Raw genomic sequence first — 25,186 nt, 5'->3', positions numbered from 1 at the left:
TTTTTTTTTTGAGATGGAGTCTCGCTCTGTCTCCTAGGCTGGAGTGCAGTGGCGCCATCTAGGCTCATTGCAAGCTCCGCCTCCTGGGTATTTGTCTCATTTTACAGGGGAAAAAAAATGAGGCTCAGAAAAGAGAAAGAGTGGGCTCAAAGTTTCATAGGAAATTTTTTTTTTTTTACTTCAAAGGCCACACTCCTTCCAATGTATTATGTTCTTTTTCCAATTTAAAGTCAGAAAGCAGTTGCCTGGAAACAGGACCAACATCTGTGTTTTACACTGAACTTAACGTAAGAAGGATATTTACCTAGAACGCGTTTTGTTTTTCCATGTGAAGTCATTCCTTTTCTAGATGGAGAAATAGATTCAGAATAAGTCTTCTTCCTTTTCAAATTGAGTCTGTAAAGCAATAAGCAGTTAAAATGTCTAGCCAGAAGTTGTCTGTTCCGAAGACGGTAAGGTATTATTCAAAATAAATGTCACTATATTTCTTCTAGTTTTATATATATATATATATACACACACATATACACACACATACTCTACGTATATACATATTAAACTCTAAAATATATGGTCTTTATTTACTGACCTCCTGTGTCCCTAGCTCTAACATGGCAAATTGTACCATCCTCTTAAGCAAAGCTAAATTAGTTGTTATAAAATCTGTGATCAAAATCATTTTCTTTCTATAAAAATACTCTATTATTTAATACAAAAGCTACTTCTTCTATTCCTTCAGGAAGAGAAACAATTTTTTCTATCCCTTCCAATCTCTTCCTAGTCCTCAAGTCATTATTTACAACTATGTTGTCCGAAGTCTTTTTTTTTTTTTTTTTTTTTTGAGATGGAATTTCACTCTGTCACCAGACTGGAGTGCAGTGGTGAAAACTTGGCTCACTGCAACCTCTGCTTCCCAAGTTCAAGCAGTTCTTCTACCTCAGCCTCCCAAGTAGTTGGGATTACAGATGTGCACCACCATGCCCAGCTAGTTTTTGTATTTTTATTTTATTTTATTATTTAATTTTTGAGATAGAGTTTTGCTCGTCACCCAGGCTGGAGTGCAGTGGCGTTATCTCAGCCTCCTGGGTTCAAGCACTTCGCCTGCCTCTGCCTCCCGAGTAGCTGACAGTACAAGCACACGCCACCATGCCTGGCTAATTTTTTGTATTTTTAGTAGAGACAGAGTTTCACCAAGACCATGCCAGGCTAGTCTTGAACTGGTGACCTCAGGTGATCTGCCTGCCTCAACCTCCCAAAGTGCTGGGATTATAGGTGTGAGCCACCGCACCCACCCATGTTGTCCAAAGTGTTAAAGCACCCCAGCTTTTGCCTACACATTGTTTCCCCTTGAAACCAACATAAGTATGCAAAGGGAATATCCTGTATCCTTTTGAGACAGGATACAATTAGACTAAACTAATTGTTTACAATATTATTTCCTGCCAGATTCCATTCAAACATCATAAAAGGCAACCTCAGCAATTGGCTTGCATCCCCCCACTGGAACCTCTAGAGATGCAGATGTAACTGTTTGCATATAATGTGCACCCACAATCTGTGGCTTCTTTTTTTTCTTTCTTTCTTTTTTTTTTTTTTTTTTGAGAGGGAGTCTCACTTTGTTGCCAGGCTGGAGTGCAGTAGCGCTACCTTGGCTCACTGCAGCCTCTGCCTCCTGGGTTAAGTGATCGTCCTTCCTCAGCCTCCCGAGTAGCTGGGACTACAGGCGCATGCCACCATGCCCACCTAATTTTTGTATTTTTAGTAGAGACGGAGTTTCACCATGTTGGCCAGGATGGTTTTGATTTCTTGGCCTTGTGATCTGCCTGCCTTGGCCTCCCAAAGTGCTGGGATTACAGGCGTGAGCCACCATGCCCAGCCAACTTGTGGCTTCTTTATAAATTATTTGTCCATATGTAAGACCTTTAAGTTTAAAAATTACTAAATCTAATGCTATTCCCTTTACCTCATATTTTTTTAGGGAGGTGATGTAAAAACATTTTTTTCACATGAACATGGTTTCATTTTTACGAATCTAGAGAGAAAAGTGTTTCATCTTAGTAGCTAAGTCAGTGGAGAGTGAGGTGATTTTTACCTACCTTAGAACGGGAACAAGGATATTTGAGAAAAGGAAACAATATTTGTATGTTGTATGCAATAGGCTGAACACTGGAAAAGGAAACGTGTATGTACTATTTAATAGGTTCATTATACCGGTTAACCAAGAAGTTACTTAACCCATGAAGGTATTAGCCAATTCCACATGGGTGTTGTATCACATTGACACAAGGTCATCCAGTAATGCCCTTGTCTTAAAGAAAAGGAAATCAAAAATTTGATAGAAAGAGAGTGAGCCTATAAGCCTATAAGTGGGAGCTAAATGATGAGAACACATGGACACAGATGAGCGAACAACACACACTGGGGCCTTTTGGAGGGAGGAGGGTGGAAGGAGGAAGAGGGCTAAGCAAAACAACGAATGGGTACTAGGCTTAATACCTGGGTGATGAAATAATCTATACAACAAACCCGCACGACTCACATTTACCTATATAACAAACCTACACTTGTATCCCAAAACTTAAAGTAAAATAAAATAAAATATAATTTTTTAAAAAAGGAAAATCTTCACAAAAAGAAAATGAGCCTATAAAAATGAATTGTAGTTGTGCTTATGTTTATTGATAAATAGTTTGAGTTATCCCCCCTCAGATAACGACTTTGGAGTGAGAACTGAGATTTATAAATTTCCATGTTTGGAATTATAGCATATTTAGAGCCGACTTTTGGAAATGACCTCAGAGTGTTTAACTTACAGATAAAGAAAATGAAATTCTAATTGATGATTTCACTTCCTCAGGGCCGCATCATTACTTAGTGTTACATGGGCATTCTGACCCGGCTGTCTAACTCCCTGGCCTACTTCTTTTCGTAAAGCTCCAATTTAATATGCTTTGACAGTCCGCTTGCTTCAGTGATGGCATGCAAAGAGTAATCTGTGAAGATATTTTCTGCTTGCTTCAGTGATGGCATGCAAAGAGTAATCTGTGAAGATACTCCATCTAATCTGGGAACACTTGAAAAATTTTAACTTACTTCATCATAGTTGGAAATCAAACCCAAAGATAGCATAGAGGAAGGGTTTAGTAAATTCACCTAAACTGCCTGGCCTGATGAGGTTTCTCACAGGCTCTGTGCTTTGAGGGATGTGCATACTTGCGTAATTTGACATGACATGCAGTTACACTGTTTTTGATTGGCTAAAGCGATATTAAATATCATGTTTTAAAAATAGAAGCAATTCTTTTTAGTGAAATGGATTTTTAAATGATTGTATGCATAAAGAAATATTGTGAGTTATATTTAAAGAAATGCCAATAAATTAAAACCGAGAGGAAGCTAAACACTTGCTTGAGCATATGCACACGTAGGTTGAAGATGTAAAACTCACTGGAAATGTTTTTGTTTTGTTAACAGGGTGAACAATTGTGTTGGATTTTCAAATTATAAGTTCTTTCTCCTTTTCTTGGCTTATTCTCTGCTCTACTGCCTTTTTATTGCGGCAACAGATTTACAGTATTTTATCAAATTTTGGACAGTAAGTCATTAACTTGGTAACTCTTTTTTTGATAAACAATAATAATGTAGGCTTTGCAGGACAGAATTATTTCAGACGGAGATTTTATAGGCTAGAGCTCATTGACATGCAGTCAGTCCTCATTATTCGCAGATTCTATATTTGTTAATTCACTAAAATGTAATTGTAACCCCCACATCAATACTGACAACTTTTGTCATCTGCAGACATGTGCAGAGTGGCAAAAACATTGAGTTGCCCCTGTGCCCGTTCCCAATTGAGGTTGAACAAGACGATGCTTTTGCCTTCTTGCTTCAGCTCTCATACTGTAAACAAGTGTGCTTTCCACAGTCTATTTAGTGCCATGCTTTTTTCCATTTTTGTGCTTTTTGTTGGTGATTTTGCTGTCAAAAAAAGGTCTTCAAGTGTAGTGCTAAAGTGTGGTCTAATGTTTCTAAGCAAAAGAAAACTGATGTGTCTTATGGAGAAAATACATGTATTAGATAAGCTTAATTCAGGCATGAGTTACAGTGCTGTTAGCTATGAGTTCTTTATTAACAAATCAATAATATATATTAAATAAGGTTCATTTAAGCAGAAACACACATAAAACAAGGTTACGCATTGATCAGTTGTCAAAGATGTTGTGACCAGAAGTTCATAGAAACCTAACCCTGTATTTTCCCTAGGAGCAGTTTTTCAGTATTCACAAATTCAATGTTTGTGGAAATTTTATAAAACATAAGTACTGCGAATAACGAGAATTGATGACTATATAAGATTTTTTCAGGATTTAAAAATAGAAGTATTTTCTTTAAGAAGATTATTTTTTAAACCATTATACCTATAATGTCCTTATGCCTATAATGTTCTGAGTTTTTATTCAGTATTTCTTGATTAGGCTTTATACACTATATATTTTAAATGTAGGCAAAAAGAAATTAAAATTGAGGATTTAAGATATCCAGAGGTCCTCCTTGTGAACACCAAATGACAGTAAAAAATCAATTTATCTGCTGCCAGGATTGATTTATTATTTTCATTAAATTAACTCTATTATGGTAAGAATTTCTAAATTGCTAGATCACTTATGTGAGATCTGAACCAAATTAAATACCAAAGAGTTATTGAATGCCTACTGTGTGCCAGTTCTGTTGCTAAGCATAGAAAGACATGAGTGAAGAGACCTGCTGCTAGCGTTCAAGGAGTCTTTCAGTGTCCAGCTTGAAAAATGATCCCTACTGAACGTCTGGGAGAACATTACCTCACTGCTTCTCCTTCCTGCGGATGATTTTAGTTTCAAACCACAGATATATTTGAAAAGGAATGATCAGAGTTTCACTGTTTGTCCAAAAAAAAAAAAAAAAAAACCCGCTGCTGTTGAAAACTATCAGTGAGGTCTTGTGACCTGTGTCAATCAGTCAGGTACTACAGGGTATTGAAACGTGAGGAAAAGCCATCTCCTGGCAGCTATGGTGCTTCACTCTGTGTCCACAGCCCCAACCCCTCCATTCTAGAGCCATTCCAGGTCTCTTGGGATTTATAAACAAGGAGAGTCTAACTGGTTTTCTTTGAGATGGACTGTTTCAGCCCATGGATATTAAGATTTATTTTAGACAGGTGTTATGCACTGGTGTTGATCTTTTCTGTGGTTCTATTATTTAAGATAGCTTGAAGCTTTATTGTGAATGTGTTGTTATATGTATTCATTTAGGTGATGCTGTTGTTTGTAGTAACGTAAAACATCAATAAGGATAGTAACCAAATTGTGCCAGTTAGCCTTCATTTTCTGGCATTATAATGAAACTTTTTAAACATTTGGGATTCTGTAGTATGTTAACAAAACATACTCTGTTAATAAATTTAAAACTACATTTTATAGTTCCATTTATCTTGCTTCTTACTATTACAGTTTATACATATACTACCATAAATTTTCTATAATTTGGTTATGAAAAACAAAGTTATTATTCCAAATTTTAATATCATTTTCATATACATATTCTGGTAAACATTTAATCTGATGAAATGTATACATATTTTTCCTGAACTTTTAACAATAAAGCCACATTTTTTTCATATTAAATTTAAGAAAAATTTTAATCAAAAGAAAATCTTACTAATTTACTTATAAAAGTAGGGGAATACATATCCCTTTGACAAAACATTTTATTTTCTTCCTTTCTTTATAGAATGGCCTACCTGATACTCAAGCCAAGTTCCATATTATGTTTTTATTCTTTGCTGCAGCTATGTTTTCTGTCAGCTTGTCTTCTCTGTTTGGCTATCATTGTTGGCTAGTCAGCAAAAATAAATCTACATTAGGTGAGTATCCAATTATTGTAGTTGACAGAACTTTAAATACTTATACCAACGTTCGTTGACGGTTGCTATGTGATTAAATGCCAACTTGCCCTGAAGTGGTAAAAATCATTCTTTTTTTCCTTACTATTTTTTTGATATGTCGCTTAGAAACATACAGATTTGCTCATTCCATATATTGATTGTCTCTTAAATGTATATATGCATATATGCATATATATATATATACACACACACACACACAGAGTGGTGAGCAGGGGCAAAACAGTGTAGTGAGGGGCAGAAAAATTAATAACCAAACATAAAAGTGATTACAAAATGCAAAGTGCTTTGAAGAAAATAAAAGGATGCTGAGGTATGAATAAAAGGGTGGAGATGGTGGAAGGAAGCCTATGTAGAATGAGTGGTCAAGGGAGAGCTTATCACAAAAAAAAGTACTTAACCTAAGAAGTCAGCTATAGAAAAAGCCAGAACATGTATGTTTAAAAGCCATACAGATATCGGAGGCAGCAAAAGCAGTGCTTACAGGGAAGTGTATAGCTGTAAATACCTATATTTAAAAACGAAATACCTCTGTTAATAACTTTATACCTTAAGGAACTAGAAGAAGAGCACAGTAAAACCAAAGTCAGCAGAAGGAAGGAAATAATAAAGACAGGAGATAATAGAAATAGAGTATTAAAAAATAGAAAAACAGTAAAATCAATAGTTAGTTCTTTTTCAAAAAGTCAACAAATACGACATCCCTTGGCTAGCAAGAGAAAAAGAGAAGACTCATCACAGAAATCAGAAATGGAAGTGAGGACATTACTACTGACTTTATGGAAATAAAAAGGCTAAGAAAATACCATGAACTATTGTCTGTCAAAAAATTAGGCAACCTAGATAAAGTGGACACATTTCCAGAAAGACACAGACTACCAAATTGACTCAAGAAGAAGTAGAAAATCAGAGCAGACCTGTAAGAAGTAAAGTGATTGAATCAGTAATCAAAAAAACTCACAACAAAGAGAAAAGCCCAGAACAAAATGGCTTAACTGATGAGTTCTGCCGAACACTTAATGAAGAATTAACTTCTTCTCAAACTCTGCTAAAAATTAGAAGAGAAGGGGACACTTTCTGACTCATTCTGTGAGGCCAACATTGCCCTGATACCAAAGCCAGAGACACAAACATCACAAGAAAACTATAGACCAATATGAATATAGATGGAATGATTGTTAACAAAATATTAGCATACCAAATCCAGCAACATATTAAAAGGCTTACACAACCATGATCAAGAGCGATTTATCCCAGGAATGCAAGTAGGGTTTAATATATGAAAATCAATCAGTGGTGATATACCACATTAATAGAATGAAGGAAATAAAAATGGAAAACCTTAAGGAATTCACAATAAAAAATGATTAGCTAATAAGCAAAATATGAAATTTGCATGATTTAAGATCAGTATGGAAAAAATTAATGCAGAAAAAGTTCTTGACAAAATCCAACATCCTTTCAAGATTAAGAAAAATTGCACTTAGACTAGGAAAAATAAGGAACTCCTTCAACCTGATGAGGAGATAAAGGGCATTTGTGAGAAATCTACACCTAACATCATACACAACAGTGTAAAACTGAAAGCCTTTCTAAAATCAGAAACAAAACAAGGATGCTCCTTTTCAGTACTTCTGTTCAACATTGTATATCAGTTCTAGCCAGAGTAATTAGTCAAGGAAGAGAAACAAAGGCATTGAAAAGAAGTAAGTAAAACTATTTTAATTTACAGATAACATGATCTTATGTATAGAAAACCTTAAGGAATTCACAATAAAAATGTTTAGCTAATAAGCAAAATATGAAATTTGCATGATTTAAGATCAGTATGGAAAAAAATCAGTTATATTGCTGTGCACTAGCAATAAACCACCCAAAAAGGAAATCTAGAAAATTCCATTTGAAAAGGCATCTAAACAAATAAAATAGCTAGGAATAAATTTACCAAGGAGGTGCATGTAACACTACTAGCACACTGAAAACTACAAAACATTGTTGAAACAAATTAAAGAAGACATCCCATGTTCATGGACTTGGAAGACCTTATATTGTTAAGATGGCAGTACTACCCACCCAAAGTGATTTACAGATTCATTGCAATTTTAATGGCTTTTTTTTGCATCAATGGAAAGGCCAATTCTCAAATTCATGTGGAATGGCAAGAAGCCCCACATAATCAAAATAGTATTCACCAAAAAAAGAACAAACCTGGAAGACTCACATTCTTGATTTCAAAACTTACTATAAAACATACAGTAATCAAAACAGTGTGGTGTTGGCGTAAGGATGGACATATAGACAAATAAAATAGAATGGAGAGTCCAGAAATAAACCCATACATCTTTAGCCAATTGATTTTTGACAGGGGTGCCAAAACCATCCAGTGGAGAAAGAATAATATCTTTGAGTTGCACAAGGACAACTCAGTATCCACATGGCAAAAAATAAACTTGTATCCCTACCTCACATCATACAAAAAAATTAAGTCAAAATGGATCAATGACCTAAATGAAAGAGCTAAAACTGTAAACTCTTAGAAGGAAATAGAGGGATAAATCTTCAGGACTTTGAATATGACAGTGAATTCTTAGATATAACATTAAAAGCATGAGCAACAGAGAAAAAATAGGAAACTTACACTATCAAAATTAAAAACTTACATGCATTAAAAAAACACAAGAAAGTAAAAAAACAAACTGCAGAAGGAGAATAATATTTCCGATTCATTATCTGATAAGGGCCCTACTATCCAGAATATGCAAAGAAATCTTGTAACTCAACAACAAAAAGATACAAACACCTCAGTTAAAAACATTGGCAAAAAATTTGAATACACATTTAAACAAACATTCCTCCAAAGAAAATATACAAATGGGGAAAATAAAATTTTAATTTTTCATTTCAGCATTATTCAAGAAGAATATGTAGTAGTATGAAAGGAATGTTGATGACCTCGTTCAAGTCTCACTCCATCATTTATTTGTTGTTTGATAAATCCCAGCACAGAAAAATATGCTCAACATCATTAGTCATTAGGAAAATGCAAATCAAAATCACATTGGGGTACCACTTTACACTCACTGGGATGGCTACAATTTTTTTAAAAAAAAAGTCTTGGTGAGGATGTAGAGAAATTGAAACCTTCCTACTTTGCTTGTGGGAATATAAAATGGTGCCACCACTGAGAAAAACAGTTCGGCAATTCTTTTAAAAGTTAAACATAGAATTACCATATGAACCAGCAGCTCCACTCCTAGGTATATACCCAAGAGAATTGAAAACAGGGACTGAAAGAGATACTTGTATACCAGTGTTCATAGCAGCACTACCCACAATAATCAAAAGGTTGAAACAACCTAAATGCCCATCCAAGGATGGAGGAAATGTGGCATATCTATACAATGGAATATTATTCATAAAAAGGAATGAAGTCCTGATACACATGGATGAACCTTGAAAACATGCTAAGTGAAGGAAGTCAGTCACAAAAGATTACATATTATATGATTCCCATTTTTATGAAATATCCAGAATAGGTAGATCTGTAGAGGAAAATCACATTAGTGATTACCAGGGAATGAGGAAATGGGGGAGTAGGGAGTGACAGCTTAATGGATATGGAGTTTCTTTTGGAGTGATGAAAATATTTAGAAATTTGATATGGGTGGGAAGTGCACAAAATTGTGAATATATTACATTCTATTGAACACTTTAAAAAGTCTGATTTTACACTCTGTGAGTTTTACCTCAATTGAAAATAAAAGACCCTACAGGAAAAGAGAAAAAAAACTAGGAATATTTGAGAAACATTCCATGTGGCTGAAGCATAGAATGCTAAAGATTGAGAAATACATTAGTGAGGTTTGAGAGGCAAGCAAGGACTAAGCTATGTAGAGTTTCTAGGCCAAGGTTAGGAGTTTGAGAATGCAACCAGGACCACAAATGCTTATGATCATAAAGGACACTCCAAGCTGTGAGCTTCGGTTATTATAATATGCAGTGAGGATTAATTACAGTGCGTAGTCAATTAGTGTTCATTTTCAGTATTCTGAAATGAAACATTACAGAATTCTGAAATGAAATCATTACACCAAATACTATTAGGGTGAAAATACTGATAAAATAAAGTAATTTCTAAGCCCAGGAATTTTATTTCAAATTATGTGTTAGGCAGTTAAATTATAATTCGTCAAAAGTAAATTTATTGTTTCTAGAGGTTTTTAACTTCTGGAAACTTCTAGATTTAACTTGTAGCACTGAAAGGACTTCCCCTGGATAATATGGTCCTATGAAATGTTTTAGAAAAAACTGTATATCCTAGGATGAAGAATGCTAAGGATCTTGCAAATGACCACATTTTTTCATAGTGCCTAATTCTGCTGGTTAGATTTTCCTTTTTAATATAATGGGGAAAAATCATTATACCTCCATGTTCATATTCCAAAAATAAAATGTTAGATTTTGCATTTCAGCATGATTCAAGAAGAAAATGTAGTATTTTTGAAGGAATGTTGATGACCTTATTCAAGTCTCACTCTGTGTGTGTTTCTTGTGTGACCTAAGGCAAGTCCCAGAGCCTCTGTGAACCAGCTTTCATATGCAGAATGAGCATCACCAGATGCAGTACATGGTTCTGGACTGGATCCTGGTTTGGACAGACTAGTTCAAAAGTACATTTTATAGTCAGCTGGAAAAATTGTATTAGATGAGAACCAATTTCAACGAAATTGGAAAATGCTTAGCCAGACATGGTGGCATGGCACCTGTTGCTCCAGCTACTTGGAAGGGTGAGGCAGAAGAATTGCTTGAGCCTGGGCATTCGAGGCTACAGTGAGCTATGATCATACCACTGTACTCCACTCTGGGCAACAGAATGAAACCCTGACTCAAAAGAAAAAATGGATTTACTTAAAAACAAAGGTTGTAGAATGTATGTAAAACATTGTCTCATTTTGTTTTTTTTTAAAAAATATACCTGTAGATTTGTGTATCTATATCTGTGGATCCATCCATTTATCTATCGTTCAAAAGATTCAGAAGCTGCAGTTTTAATTTATTTGCTAGTTTGTATTTTCTGATTTTCTACAATGCACATGTACTGTTATAATAAAAAGGCATATTTTACAATTAAAATAGTTACATCTTATGATATTTTAAAACAGAATGGACACCCTATATTTCAGGGGTGTTGATAGGCACATAAGCACTCACAGTCAGCTAGCCATTGCTTTGCAGTTTCTTCATTTACTTCAGTTATTGCTAAATATTCAGGATTACCAGTAAATACGTTCTTTATTCATGTGATTCCTTTACCATCTTTTTTAGAGGCATTCAGAAGTCCAGTATTTCGACATGGAACAGATAAGAATGGATTCAGCTTGGGTTTCAGTAAAAACATGCGACAAGTTTTTGGTGATGAGAAGAAGTACTGGTTGCTACCCATTTTTTCAAGGTACTCTTTTGTGAAAATTTTCAGGCTTTAACTAATGAAAATAATACAGCAAAAGATAGTTTCAGAAAAAGTCTCTAGTTCCATAGGCTTGTAATTCTGTGTAGGAACTCTTATTTTTTAAAAGTATTATTCAATGATTCACTATAATATCGCGTGGAAGTCAGTGAATTCATCATCTTCCTAAACACTATGTTGAACTCAATGTCTAATATACATTTTTTTTTTTTTTTTTTTGCCTCTAGTATAGCATGTTCTACTCTTGGACATCAGCATTTTGGCATGGTTTCACTCTGTTGTCTTTCGTATGGTTCAGTTCTAAATTTTTATTTTAATTCTAGTCTAGGTGATGGCTGCTCCTTTCCAACTTGCCTTGTTAACCAGGATCCTGAACAACCATCTACTCCCGCAGGACTGAGTTCCACAGCTAAAAAGTAATCTCATATATTTTTTTTTCATTTTACTTTCAAATGATGTATTTTACCATACTGTGTCTTTTGGTTACATGTTCCTTTGAAAAAAAATGAAGACCATAAGAGAATTTCCTGCAATGGTTTCCACTTGAAATGAGGGAAAAAAGAAAGTATGATTGAGGAGGGATACATTAGAAGCTTCAATTATACTTGTAAAATGGTGTTATTAATCTAAGTGTGAGTAAAAAGGTGTTAATTCTCTATACATTTTGATTGACTGAAATCTTATTTTTTAAATGTAGTGCTTAAAAGAAAAAAAAATACAAGTCAAAGTTAGCTACCCACTACTCAGTTAGGCAGACAGGGTAAAATTGCCCTTTACCCGCCATGTCTTTCCTCTCTGTGATAACTGGTAAAGAAACTTGAGGCTTTTGGAGATCAAATGGATCCCCAGACACCTTCTTGACAATTCCATTTTAATGTATATTATGGGCTTAGCCCTTGAAAGACCTCTAAAGATTATCTGAGCCATTTCTGTGGAGAGAGAAGCCAGAGTCTTGGAAATTCATTGTCTGGAGGATTTTGCTCCAGCTTTAAGTTTGTTTTGATTCCAGACTATCAAGAACTTGAGGTTGGCCTCGGAAAGACCTGACATTTGATTCTGAATGTGCTACTAACTGGCAAAAGGAAAAATTACTTAAACTTTTAAAATGCTATGTATGAATTTCCAATGGTTTGAAACACCAATTTTTATATCTTTGTGACAGGTTTGAGTATAACCATTCCGCTGATTTTTAAATGAAAGCCAGTAGCAAAAGCATAACCATAATTCTTCATTAAATGTTAGAGCTTTTCTTAGTTGCTTCAGTGCCACATACACAGTAATCCACGACAACACTCCATATTGAACATTTCTTATTGATCACAGTACCTTTTCCTAGGGAGCCTGGAATGACCCCATAAACCTCAAGGCGGTGTTCCTGGTAGCCATTCTAAAGTACTTGTTGTTGTTGTTTGTTGATTTGTTTTAGTTTTAGTTTTGAGGCAGGGTCTCACTTGTCACCAAGGCTGGAGAGCAGTGGAGTGATCATGGCTCACTGTAGCATGACCGCCCAGGACCAAGCGATCCTTCTGCCTCTGCCCTTTTAAATTGGGAATTAAATTTAAAAGGAATTTATATTTAAAATCCTTTTACATTGTCGAAAGAGATGAAAGGTATTTGTCACCCCATCCCTAGAGTGAGCTATGTACAGGCCAGACCCTACCAGTTAGTGAAGGTGCCCGGTGCATATATTTCACAGGGACATTCAAGGGCATCAGAGTTTTTTACTAGATCATGCCTTGTGCATTTGGGCTTGAAAATCCCACAGAGCTAAATGTTTATGGTTTTTCATATACCTCAGTGCAGAAAAATCTAGTTTTAACAAATTATTCAGAATATGCTTCAAGCTTTTACAAAATTCAGTAGTAGTTTATAATACTTTTTTGTCCTTTGTGTTTTTTAAATAATTTAAGAAATTATTTTGGTTTTAGAGGTAATATTTCTCCTTCCACTAAGGGCACCATGAGATTTGGGAGAAATCTTAGTTCTGACACTGTTACCCAGCTAGGTGATCTTGAAGAAGTAATCTTTTGAGGCCTCTGTTTCCTTTGAATGTTGAGGTCAGATTTAGACAGCTAAAGCCTCTTTCTTCTGTAGAATTCTACTATCTCCCATGTTTAGCCCGTATAAAATTTTCGTGGCAAGTTCTGTTCTCTTCTGTGCTCCAGAGTTGAATATCTTGCTGTCTACTTGACATACCCACTTGGACACCTAAAAATCATCTCCAAATAAACAGGTTCAGAGCAGAACTTTGAATTTGATTCCCAGCCATGTGTACCCTAGTCACCACCCTAAACCGGAATCTCCTCCATGCTTCCATGTATCAGTATTAGTGACCTCCATTCTCCCATGTGTTCATGCTAGAAACCGTGGGGTCATCCTGGATTCCTCTCTTTCAGTTACTTTGTATTTACTGCATTTGCAAATCCTATCAGATGTCTCTTTAAAGTATATCTATATTCTGAATACTTTCTAACGACCTACAAGGCATCTTTCCTGGTCCTAGCCATCATCCCTGCTCCCATGGATTACTTCAGTAGTTTTCTAACTGATCTAACATTTTTGCCCCACTCTAATCTATTTTCCCTTCAAAATATAAGTCAGATTGTGTCACTCTTCTGCTGAAAGCTCTGTTAGTTTCCCACCTTACTCAGAATAAAAGCTAATGAATGTCCGTTCCATCACTTAACAAGACCGTCCGATCTGACCCCAAACAGTCATTCTTTTTTTTTTTAATGGAGACAGGGTCTTCCTGTCTCTATTAACAGCCTGTTGCCCAGGCCGGAGTGCAGTTCTGTGATCATAGCTCACTGCAGCCTCAAACGCCTGGGCTCAAGCAATCCTCTCACCTTGGCCTTCTGGATGCCATTGTTTTTTACTTTCCTTTCACTCACAATCCTCAGACACACAGATCTTGCTGTTTCTCACATGGACCAAGCATGTTCCTTATATAGTGCCTTGTCCTTGCTAATTCCCTTTCCTTGCCATTCTTCCTCCAGATCTGAGTGAGCTGTGTCTTCTCTTCATTTATATTCTGTTCAGGCGTAACTTCAGAATAGAGGCAGTCTTTGATAACCCTTTGTAAAATAGTAACTTTCTCTGCCACTTCCTGTTACACTAATTTTTTTTTTCTTTCTTTATTTTGAGACAGAGTCTCACTCTGTTACCCCGTCTGGAGTGCAGTGATGCAATCTCGGCTCACTGTAACCTCTGTCTCCCAGGTTCAAGCAATTCTATTGCCTCAGCCTCCCCAGTAGCTGGAATTACATGTACAGCACAATGTCCGGCTAATTTTTGTATTTTTAGTAGAGATGGGGTTTCACCATGTTGGCCAGGCTGGTCTCAAACTTCCTGACCTCAAGTGATCCACCTGCCTCAGCCTCCTAAAGTGCTGGGATTACAGGCGTGAGCCACTGTGCCCAGCCTGATTTTTTCGGTTGTTATAGCTCTTATTACCACCTGACTTATTTCATTCGTGTGTGTATATATGTATGTGTGTGTGTGTATACACACACACACACACACCACATACAATTTATTTTCTTCCTCAATAACAGTGAAATTTCCATGAGAACAATGACTTTGGTTATTAGAGTGACAGGTACTCAATAAATATTGTTGAATGAATGGATTCTTGCCCTTTGCTAGAGTCCTGTTAGCAGTAATGAATATTCAGAGTCCCTAAACCAGGATCTAGTTAGTCTTCTGTACCTGTTATATGGTCCCTTTCTTGAAGAGTAATAATTAAAGTAAGATATTTTGTATAATATATTTAAACCTGTATGGAGATAGGCTGTTTTCTATTTTTTAAGATTTACCTCCAAAATTTTAATAAGGGGTTGTTAAAGCTACACAAAATTGAAGTATTCTAAAATTTTAGATATGAGGTAATTAAGAAGAAAAAGCATACCCATATATCCTTTAAAAACATAATAGTTACTATATATAGTTGAACTCAAATATGTGAAATTATTCTTGAAAGAATTTTAAGTAGCTTTTTCTTTTGAATACTATTACAATTACTATTTCAGAACATTCTAAAACATCACTAATAGTTTCTATGCCAGTAATGTTTCCTAAGTGAAATATTTTTATGTATATTTTTTCATGCCATCCAATATGTTGATGTATGGCATTTCCACCTAAATTCTAAAGGAAATACTTCTTACAAGACTCCTCACTCCCTAGACTGAACATTGGGTTTGTAAGACCTGATAATTTCAGATGTTTTTTATATTCCTACAAGATAGTTTGCTCAAACTTTTTGTTTCAGTTTTACAGAAGAAGGTAGAGAAAATTGAGTTCAAGACCATTTAGGCCACTTTAGAAGCTGTAGGCCAGTTTTTCTTCAACTTTGTCTTCCTACCATGACATTCATATTTTCTTCCATATCCACATATCACTTACAAAATTAATAGTTTTCTGTATTTAAATTGGCACTTATGCTTATTTTTAAACCAAAGTTTATACCACTCTCATAAATGAGAAACTGGCAGAACTTTCTATAAATAGAATATAACTTTAAAAATAGGGCAGGCGTGGTGGCCCATGAATGTAATCCTTGCACTTTGGGAGGCTAAGGCAGGAGGATCACTTGAGGCCAGGCGTTTGTGATCAGACTGGGCAACACAGGGAGACCACTCTACAAAAAACAAAACAAAATAATTAGCTGAGCGTGGTGGTGTGGTCCCAGCTACTCGGGAGGCTGATAGGGGAGGATTGATTGAGCCAAGGAGGTTGAGGCTGTGACTGCACCTCTGCACTCCAGCCTGGGGAACAGAGTGAGATTCTGCCTCAAACATAAATACATACATAAAATTGATAATAAAATACTATTATTAAGTTCTAACTACCTGCTAAAGCCTGGGGTTGAGGACTATTCTCTGGAGATTTGCCACTGTTAGAGATTGTCATCTTATCGTAAGCAGAAGAAGGAAAAGAGACTGAAGAGAGAACACTTTTCTCACCACTAGTCAGTGCTATTTAATGTCTTCTTCTTGTATTCCCCACATTATTCTGTGTACCTCCTGCAATCATTTTGCATTGCAAGTGGTTTTGGTTCCATACATTGAGAAACAATCAACTTTACTATCAAAAATTAGCTTATGATGATTTTGATGATGATTCAATTATTATTCAGTCCCGAAAACCATCAGTTTCCTGCAAAGCCATTGAGAGAGTCCCAGAGCCACCTTCTTACTGATTCTCAGTCTTGGACGGAGAGCAGCACAAACCCAGGAAAATGCAAAGCAGGTAAGGGTGTGCTTGTTTGGCTATCTTTTGATATATTTTATCTTTAGAAGGTAAACGTGGTTAAAAAAAAATCCATTATATTACCTACAGACTTTTTCTTAGTTTGGAATCAGATTCCCATTCTAAATTCAGAATTATTTTCAAAGAACTATTCATGAGGTTCGTTAATACCTGTTAGCAGCAGAAAATCATTTTGTGAAAGGTGGATCTGCATTGCCTTTTTTCTGTTTAAAGAACCAAATCTTTATCACATTCCTCAAGTAAAATGATAGAAGTAAATTCAAAATAAAGTATAAAAGTGAAAAAAATGACAATAAAATCAGATAGTAGAAAAATATCCACTGAAAAGGACCTTAAATTATTCACTTCTTTTACTCCAAGATTTCTGTCCAATTTCAAAATGTCTGAGTAAAGTTATTGTGTAATTACCATAACTTCAGCTGCCTGAGATTTCTTCATATCCCACTCACATTCCTCTTGTTACTGTTGTTGATTTTAATCTTTTGTTTTCTTCAGTCAGTGTAGTTTATTAGCAAGGAACAAGCAAGGCTTCGAAGTCAGACCTGATTTAAAAATCCTAATTTAGGCTCCCAGTAGTGTGTGATATTTGTTACGTTACCCAACATCTTTTAGAGTTAGCTTCCTTCTTTTCGAAAGACTACCTATTTCTCAGTGTTGGTAAGGAGTAGACAAAATAGGGTGATCATACATGCATATGTGTGTACATATGTGTGGTGTCCACATAAAGGAGTTAAAGCCATACATCTATGATTAAGGTGTTATTAGCCAGAAAATCTTCAGACTGACTGTTAACCTTTTCTCCTTCGTTTCTAGTCTTTTCAAATAAACTGGTCAACATTTTAAAGTGTAGTGAACCAAAGTCAGACAGCATGAGAGTTTGAAGAAACCTCTGGGATTCAGTGGTAGTGAAAAACAAATGGATGATCCCAAGTAAATACTCTAGTCATTATTTCATATATTATCAGTCATCTTCTCCTAAAATATAAGCTTTCTTTAAATAGCCTTATTTTTAACAAATATATTTTCCTCCCAGAGAGTCCCATGATTTGACTATTCATAATTTGGTCACACTCTCAACCTTCAAACATGCCACTTCACTTTCTAATCTATGGCAAGGAATAGGCATTGCCTAAACAAAATTTGATGACACCAATTTGTTCTTTGAATCCATCAGTTTCCTTAGAGGCAGAGAAGTGAGAAATAGTTGGGGGTCAATTGTTGAGAAGTGGAAAAAAAGTAACTTCTCTTCGTCCAGAAGGGATTCACGTTTCATCTTATATACTTTGTATTAACATAGCAGTGGTTTCTTGATTTTTCACGTGCTGTTATAATTCTTCGGCATGTTTGATTAATTTTTTTGTTAGTTGGATGGATGAAATGAAGAACTATTTAAAGTTTAAAAGATAATGTATAGGAAGGAAAAGAAACAAGAAAAATGAGGTGGAAAGCGCTCGAAGATTGGTTTGACTAGAATGAGGTTGGTAGAGGAAGAATTTGGAAACATCGACGTAAGCTGATGTGAGCAGTGTGGGTCAATATATCTTTCATTATTATGTTCCTCTGCTTCCTCAGATGTATATTTGTTTTTAGTGTTTTGTGTGTGTGGGAGAGAGAGATAGTGGTTGTAACTGACACTGTGTAAGGGGTGTGTGTGTTTATAACCATCTTATATATACCCTTATTACGTACAAGGCACCTTTGGAAGTCTACCAAGGGATTCATAATTCATAGATGAATAACAAGTTGTTGCTTATTTGTTCAAAAGCACCCAAAAGTGCTAACTTATGTTCTTTCATTAAGGTATGAGCAATCCTGCATTAACCATGGAGAATGAGACTTAACTCTTCAAGCAAGATAAATTCATACTTTACAAAAGTACGATGATTTTCCCTTTATTTTACATTTTTAACAGTCTTCTAATTTTCTTAGGGTAAATAGTTTCCATAAACATTTTTATTAATTTATAAGTGGCTTATATAGAAGATCTTTTACCTGACTTGTGAGATTGCATTAGCCATGCTTAGGCTTCTGAGCACAGACCTAGCTTCAGTATTAGCTGATATTTAGGTTAACTTGATTAATTATAGAAATAAGTTGATGAACAAAAGTCATTTTATAGTAATGCATTAAGTGGCAAGGATCAATCCTAAAATCCTGAACTATACGTAAAAATTATCTTGTCACTTATAAAGTGAAATTAGAAATTAGAATAATTATTTTTAATTTTTCTTCATTTTTCAGAATATATACAGTGGTCATATCCTTGACCATCCATTAGGAAACTGTCACTGAGTCTAAGTGCAATATAATTATATCTCATTAAAGTACTCATTAGCACACTGTCATTCCCATTTTTGGGTCATAGTAGGGCCTCATAGCATGTGTTAACCCTAAAATAATAGGTGTTCCAAATCATTTTCTTTAAACTGTATATTTTTTAAAAACCAGCAGTTCCAAATCAGTTTCTTTAACATATGATCTGTTTGTAAGCCTGCAGTCAATAAAAAGCTACAATAAGGAACCCCTTTGGAACAAACAACTATATAATAAACAATTTACAGAGCTGAATATTAAAGGTAGCAAGATAACTCTCTATTTACAAAACTGCAATCTAGAATCCTGAAGTCTATGAAAAGCAAGAGATTCACTTGTAAAACAAAATGTTTTGCATCAAAGTTCATAGACATCTGTTTTTATTTGTTCTGGTTTTGATAAATTAGCCATGTATTGTAATAGCAAAATGCTGATCTGGCATTTTGCCAGCTGACTAGTATCTGATTTTGGGAAGACCAGGATCAGCTCTGAATACCTGACCATAACTGCTAAAATAATGAAAATTTCATCTGAATTTGATTAAATAGCGAAACACATTATTATATTTCTGAAAATAATTTTAGAATGGAACTATAAATGTAATTTTAGAATGGAACTATAGCAAATATGAGTCACTAGCTAATACCACAAATAACATATTAAACAGAACATAGTTCTGTAAAACAGAATTTCACAGGATTTTTTTCAATATTTTGAAATTATCAGTTACAATAACTGTTGTTTTTAAGGTCAGTGCTATTAGGAATTTTTCTGTGTGTTAAGCGTTTTACAGAGTTACACCGTAATATATAAAAGCCATCAAGAGTTCCCAGTATTTTGACACAATACCAGCATTGTGTTTATCTCCAACACCCTGCACAATGCCAGACACATAGTAGGTTCTCAACATTGGACGGATAAGTGACAAAATAAAAACATTGAAATTAAAAATCTGACAGAAACTTGATTTTATTAATTCAAATATGATATTAGTAGTCATAATCACAAAACGGCAGCATGAATATCAGTGCTATAGATCTAAAAATGTACCCCAATCCTGGTCTTCCCAAACATTTCTGATGTAATGTTTCTATTCTATTGATATAACCAGTTGCAGTAACATGTTTTGTTTTCTTAATTTTCCCTAAAGTAGCTAATAGACACTGGAGTTTTAAAAATAATTTTTTCCTGCTTTGCATCTCAGATTTGCAATTCATTCAAACTGTATTTATATCAAATAATAGTCTGATATTGATGTGCCTAATTTATATTAAATATCTTCATATTGGCTGGGCGCGGTGGCTCATGCCTGGTAATCCCAGCACTTTGGGAAGCAGAGACGGGTGGATCACAAGGTCAGGAGCTCAAGACCAGCCTGACCAACATGGTGAAACCCCGTCTCTACTAAAAATACAAAAATTAGCCGGGTGTGGTGTGGTGTGCCTGTAATCCCCGCTACTCAGGAGGCTGAGGCAGGAGAATCGATTGAACCCAGTAGGCAGAGGTTGCAGTGAGCCGAGATCACGCCATTGCACTCCAGCCTGGGAGCCTGGGTGACAGAGCAAGACTCTTAAAAAACAAACAAACAAAAAAAAACAAACAAAAAAACTTCATATTTTTTCCTCCTATTTTTGAACTACATTAGTAAATGATGTCACCTTTTTATAAAATATTTGTTTGTTCAGCAGTTTCCAGATGGTTATAATGTGCCTAAACCCATAGTTAGTACTGAAAAGTAAATTAAATTTAGCTTTCCAACCTTTCCTGTCACATGGTATAAATAAAAAAATGCTGGCCGGGCGTGGTGACTCACACTTGTAATTTCAGCACTTTGGGAGGCCAAGGCAAGCAGATTGCTTGAGCTAAGGAGTTCAAGACCAGCCTGAACAACATGGTGAAATACCATCTCTACCAAAAATACAAAAAGAAAAAAAATTAGCTGGGTGTGGTGGCGTGTGCCTGTGGTCCCAGCCACTCCAGAGACTGAGGTGGGAGGACGAGAGGATGGCTTGAGCCAGGGAGGCGGAATTGGCAGTAAGCTGAGATCAAGATCGCATCACTCCAGCCTGGGCGACAGAGTGAGGCCCTGTCTCGAAAAACAAAACAAAACAAAAAGTTATGCTTCTATGCACATGAAATTTCAAAATCATTTCCCTAGATGTCCTTCCCGGCTCAGTTGCCACTCCTCAACTCCATTCAGCCTCAGATGAATGCAGAGCTAACAACACAGAACCCTGCCACTCACATTGTAGCCCCAAACCAGCAACATTGTCATGCCCTGGAAGACTGATAGAAATGCAGAATCTTAGGCCTTACCCTAGACCTACTGAATCAGAGTCTGCATTTTTTTTTTTTTTTTGCATTTTAATAGGATCCTCTCTTGTATATGCATATTAAAATTTGAGCAGTATTGATGTAGAGGTCTGTATTCAAGAACACATCTACAGAGCCTGCTAGCATAGTAAACAGCTTTGAATGAGGGATGCTATTGAAACAGATTATGAAATGAGTTGGTTCATTTTGCATGTTTATGGGTAACACAGTAGTTTCATGTTTTCTGTTTCATTTCAAGGTATCAATGCTGTAGATGATGGAAGAGGCTTCCCACAGGAAGGTGCCACTGGTCAGTTGTGCCTATATCCCTTTGGCTGGAAATGCAGAATATGAATTGATCAGTTATCTCCAAGCCATTGCTTAAAATATAACATGTTTTGGACCCAATACACACATTGTTACAACTAATACAAATTCCTATTAAATATTAAAAGTAGTTCTGGTTTATTAATCAACAGGAAAAACATCTTCTCTGAAAAACTTGGAATAAATTCAAGGACCAGTTTTTACCCAAATACATGGGTAGCACAGTTTATCACGTAGAAAGTCCATTAATGATCTGATCTTCTGAATCTGAAAATGGAGACTATTAAGATATTAAGATTTCAGAGATTTCAAGTCACATTATAATGATAAGCGTTATTCATAAAACTTGTTACCTTTAAGAAGGTGGAAGTGGCAAAGCATACTTCTTTTTGTTCCTCTGTTGTGAATCCAGCCTCAGACTGAGTGAACTGTGATAATTATGAAAATTCATTACAGAGTCCAGGTGGCCTGCAGTTGAAGATCTTCAGCCATTTTTGCCTCAGTTAAATCCAGCCCTTGTTCTCTGCTGGAAAATGTGTGGACATGGAAGCTTGAGCTCCCTCTTAAAGCATTTGGCTGGAATACTTTTGTCAGAATACAGTACATTTCTATTACATCAGAAATATATTTTCATCTCTTCTAATCTTCTTAAATTGGGAAATTTACGATAGCAATTATGAAGATTGTTTTATGACATTCTTTTGTCAGTTTGGCTTTTTAAAAATCTCTTTTTAGATTATTTCTCCTGTTGAACATAGTAAAAATACTGAATTTCTCTTAAGAATTCCTAATAGGTCAACAGATTTACCCTCCAGTGATATCTGTATTATTTGTTTCTCATCTCATCAAAATTATGACAGGTAAACTATATTTTTCCTTAAACACCTATTAAGATTAAATTATGCAAATCATCAAATAAAAACATAAAACTTTTGGAAAGTTAGTTCCACATGAACTAAAATGGATGCTGTTTGGAAATTTAGTTTGAGATAAATTAAAATGGTGTGTTTGTTGATGCCAGAATGTTCAGCTTCAGTCAATATGATAAGCTCTTGTGCCTTGTATGCACTATTTAAAAAAAGTTTTCTTGAGTCCAGTATAATTTATGTAAATGTTAACAATTAGAATAATACTCTGTATGTTTTTTTGGTACTGATTTTGAGAATTTAAAGCAGATTACCTTTTAAAACTGGACCAACTAAGTAATTGGTATTTAATCCAAGAGAAAATGGTGATAAACTTTTCAAAATCTTTGTTAAACCAAACCATTCAATACAAAATAAACTAGAAGGCCAGAGGATAATGGAATAAAGGATCATTGCAATTACTTATCCTTTCTAAAAGTATAGTTTTATATTAATTGTGCTTATGGAGGAAACAATGTCAGCCAAGTCCATTTTATAGTCAGAGTGCAATTCTTTGAACAATAGAAAAATCTGCAGTCTTTTACAGATTTGTTTTAAGCTAATGAGTTTCATCTGACAATCTGCTTCAAGAAATCTCAGAAAATATGATAACATTTTAACTTTCATTTTAGAGCACGTTTTGGTCATTTAAAAAAATACCTGAAGTGCCAGACTGGAACCTATAGCTACTGCTAGAAGTCTTAAAACCAACAGCAGCACAGGATGTATTAAGAATTATATGAAGTCAGGTTTTTTTTTCCAAAGCACAGTACTATTAGCTGTTTTGGTGGACAGGATTCGATTAAGTATTCCCTCTTGTCAAACTGGAAGCTAGGGGAAAAAGAGGGATTTTTATCCTTTACTCTGCTGGAGTACTGTTACGCCCCTTTCCCCCAGTCTTTTATACAATTAAATATATGTCAATGCACATTAGAATCAGATTTGAAAAAGTTAAAACAATGTCGTTGTTGTAATTGTTCCCTTTCTGTTTTCATACAGTGAATAACCTTTAAAGGGTTGTTTTGTTTTGTTTTGAATTATAGGAGTTATAATTTTTAGAGATGATTGCATATCTTATTAGATATACAATACAAATTTATCTGAGTGAACTAAGTGCTAAATAAATAGATCTACATTTTGTACATATTTATATAAAATTTACCTTTAAGTATTTGCTTTAAAAAATTTAATGGCTTAACTCGAACTTGAAGACACATACTTCAACTGTCCTTATTGTCCATTAAACTGATAATTTTGATTTTTCTTGTTTTTATAGATTTTACTATATAGGAATCAAGATTTAAGAAATTTTGCATTAAAAATAGTGTACCAATGCTTCATATACATTAGTTATTTGCTATTATGTAGGGAAGAGGATTGTTATTTCAAAGATATATTAAAGAACTGTTGCATCTGAATACAATCATGATGCATTCAAGAAAGTTCATATCCGTGAATTCACTCCTAATATACCCTAATAAAGTGGTTGATCACCTTCATTACCTGTCTATAAGAAATTGCCTTTGCACTGACAATATAAATTATTTTAAGCATACATTTTTGTAATAGTTTATTAGAGCTACTAATGGCAAAATTCATGTCTTCAGTGTAGTCGTAACATAGGTCTTTGGGGGATGGGTGGTGAGAAGATAAGGTATTTACTTCATAGTAGTTCAGTGATTCTGAGGACAATTAGAAACAGACTATAAAACTCAAGTACACTGTAACCAATAGACAACTATTGGAAATATGGCATACATTGACAAAAAAAACTCAACTAGGGAAATCAAAGATATAAATCATATTTATAAAAAATTAGGCACGCAATCGTGATTCATGCTTCAAGAAAACATGAAAAACGTGTTACTCCATTATGTTATAAACTAGCAGATTTTCCCTATTTTGAAATACATGTAAACTTGCTCGGCTGATTCTGAAGTCGTACTGTATCCTTTAGTATATACTTATATTGTCAGATACTTGTTTATACAAGTGATGGTTCTGATACCTTTGATCAAACATAGATACAAACCGCAGAAAATGGTAAACGCAAAGCAGTTTACATTGTAAATCATGATGAAGGTATACTCCAGCACAACCATCCCACCCACACAGTCAGACTACAGATTCTGATCTGCAAATATTTTGACCAAAGTGACATTTCAACAAGTGGATTTTTCACAAATAACACGTTTAATATCTTTCTGCAGAAATGTGTTCTTCCTAAGCAGAACACTACCTGGCTTAATCCCAAATGTTTTACACTTCTTTTCCACATACTTAGCCAGTTCAGCACCGATTTCCTCTTATATGTGGAAGGAGACTATGTTACATACCTGAAGTATTTGTTGCTCTTTTACAAAGATACCACTAGGATTTTCTCACTTTGTCTTGGTAAAAATTGCTAGATTCTACTTTTTATTGCGAGTTTTAGCAATTTGATCTTGCAACGCCATGAAAAGCATTAGGTAGAAGCCAACATTAACCTAGATTTTACAACTGAGCAATCTGTTCCCCACCAGATTTCCTCTATAATTTATTACCAAAGGATCTTATTTTGTTATAGAACACAGAAAATTGTATTATACTTCATAATGTTGCAAACCATGCATTTTCCTTTTCTCTTTTCCATAAGATTTATTTTTTTTATTA

General features: G+C 35.0%; 1 protein-coding gene across 1 annotated transcript in view; it reads left to right on the top strand.

The window, feature by feature from the left end:
• Nucleotides 1-24,024, top strand: part of ZDHHC2 (zinc finger, DHHC-type containing 2) — a 64,973-nt gene extending 40,949 nt beyond the window's left edge. Inside the window, exons 7-13 of the mRNA XM_011934889.1 lie at nt 3,475-3,595; nt 5,767-5,899; nt 11,264-11,390; nt 11,729-11,821; nt 16,543-16,655; nt 18,477-18,551; nt 21,562-24,024. Of these exons, the coding sequence (XP_011790279.1) occupies nt 3,475-3,595; nt 5,767-5,899; nt 11,264-11,390; nt 11,729-11,821; nt 16,543-16,655; nt 18,477-18,517 (628 nt within the window). The 3' untranslated portion in view covers nt 18,518-18,551; nt 21,562-24,024. The remainder of the gene's footprint in view (nt 1-3,474; nt 3,596-5,766; nt 5,900-11,263; nt 11,391-11,728; nt 11,822-16,542; nt 16,656-18,476; nt 18,552-21,561) is intronic.
• Nucleotides 24,025-25,186: the final 1,162 nt, after the last annotated feature.

The sequence above is a fragment of the Colobus angolensis genome, unplaced genomic scaffold (genome assembly GCF_000951035.1).
Source record: "Colobus angolensis palliatus isolate OR3802 unplaced genomic scaffold, Cang.pa_1.0 Scaffold14, whole genome shotgun sequence".
In the NCBI taxonomy this organism is placed as follows: domain Eukaryota; kingdom Metazoa; phylum Chordata; class Mammalia; order Primates; family Cercopithecidae; genus Colobus; species Colobus angolensis.
The sequence above is the reverse complement of the archived record's forward strand: the minus strand, read 5'-3'. Positions and strand labels throughout refer to the sequence as shown.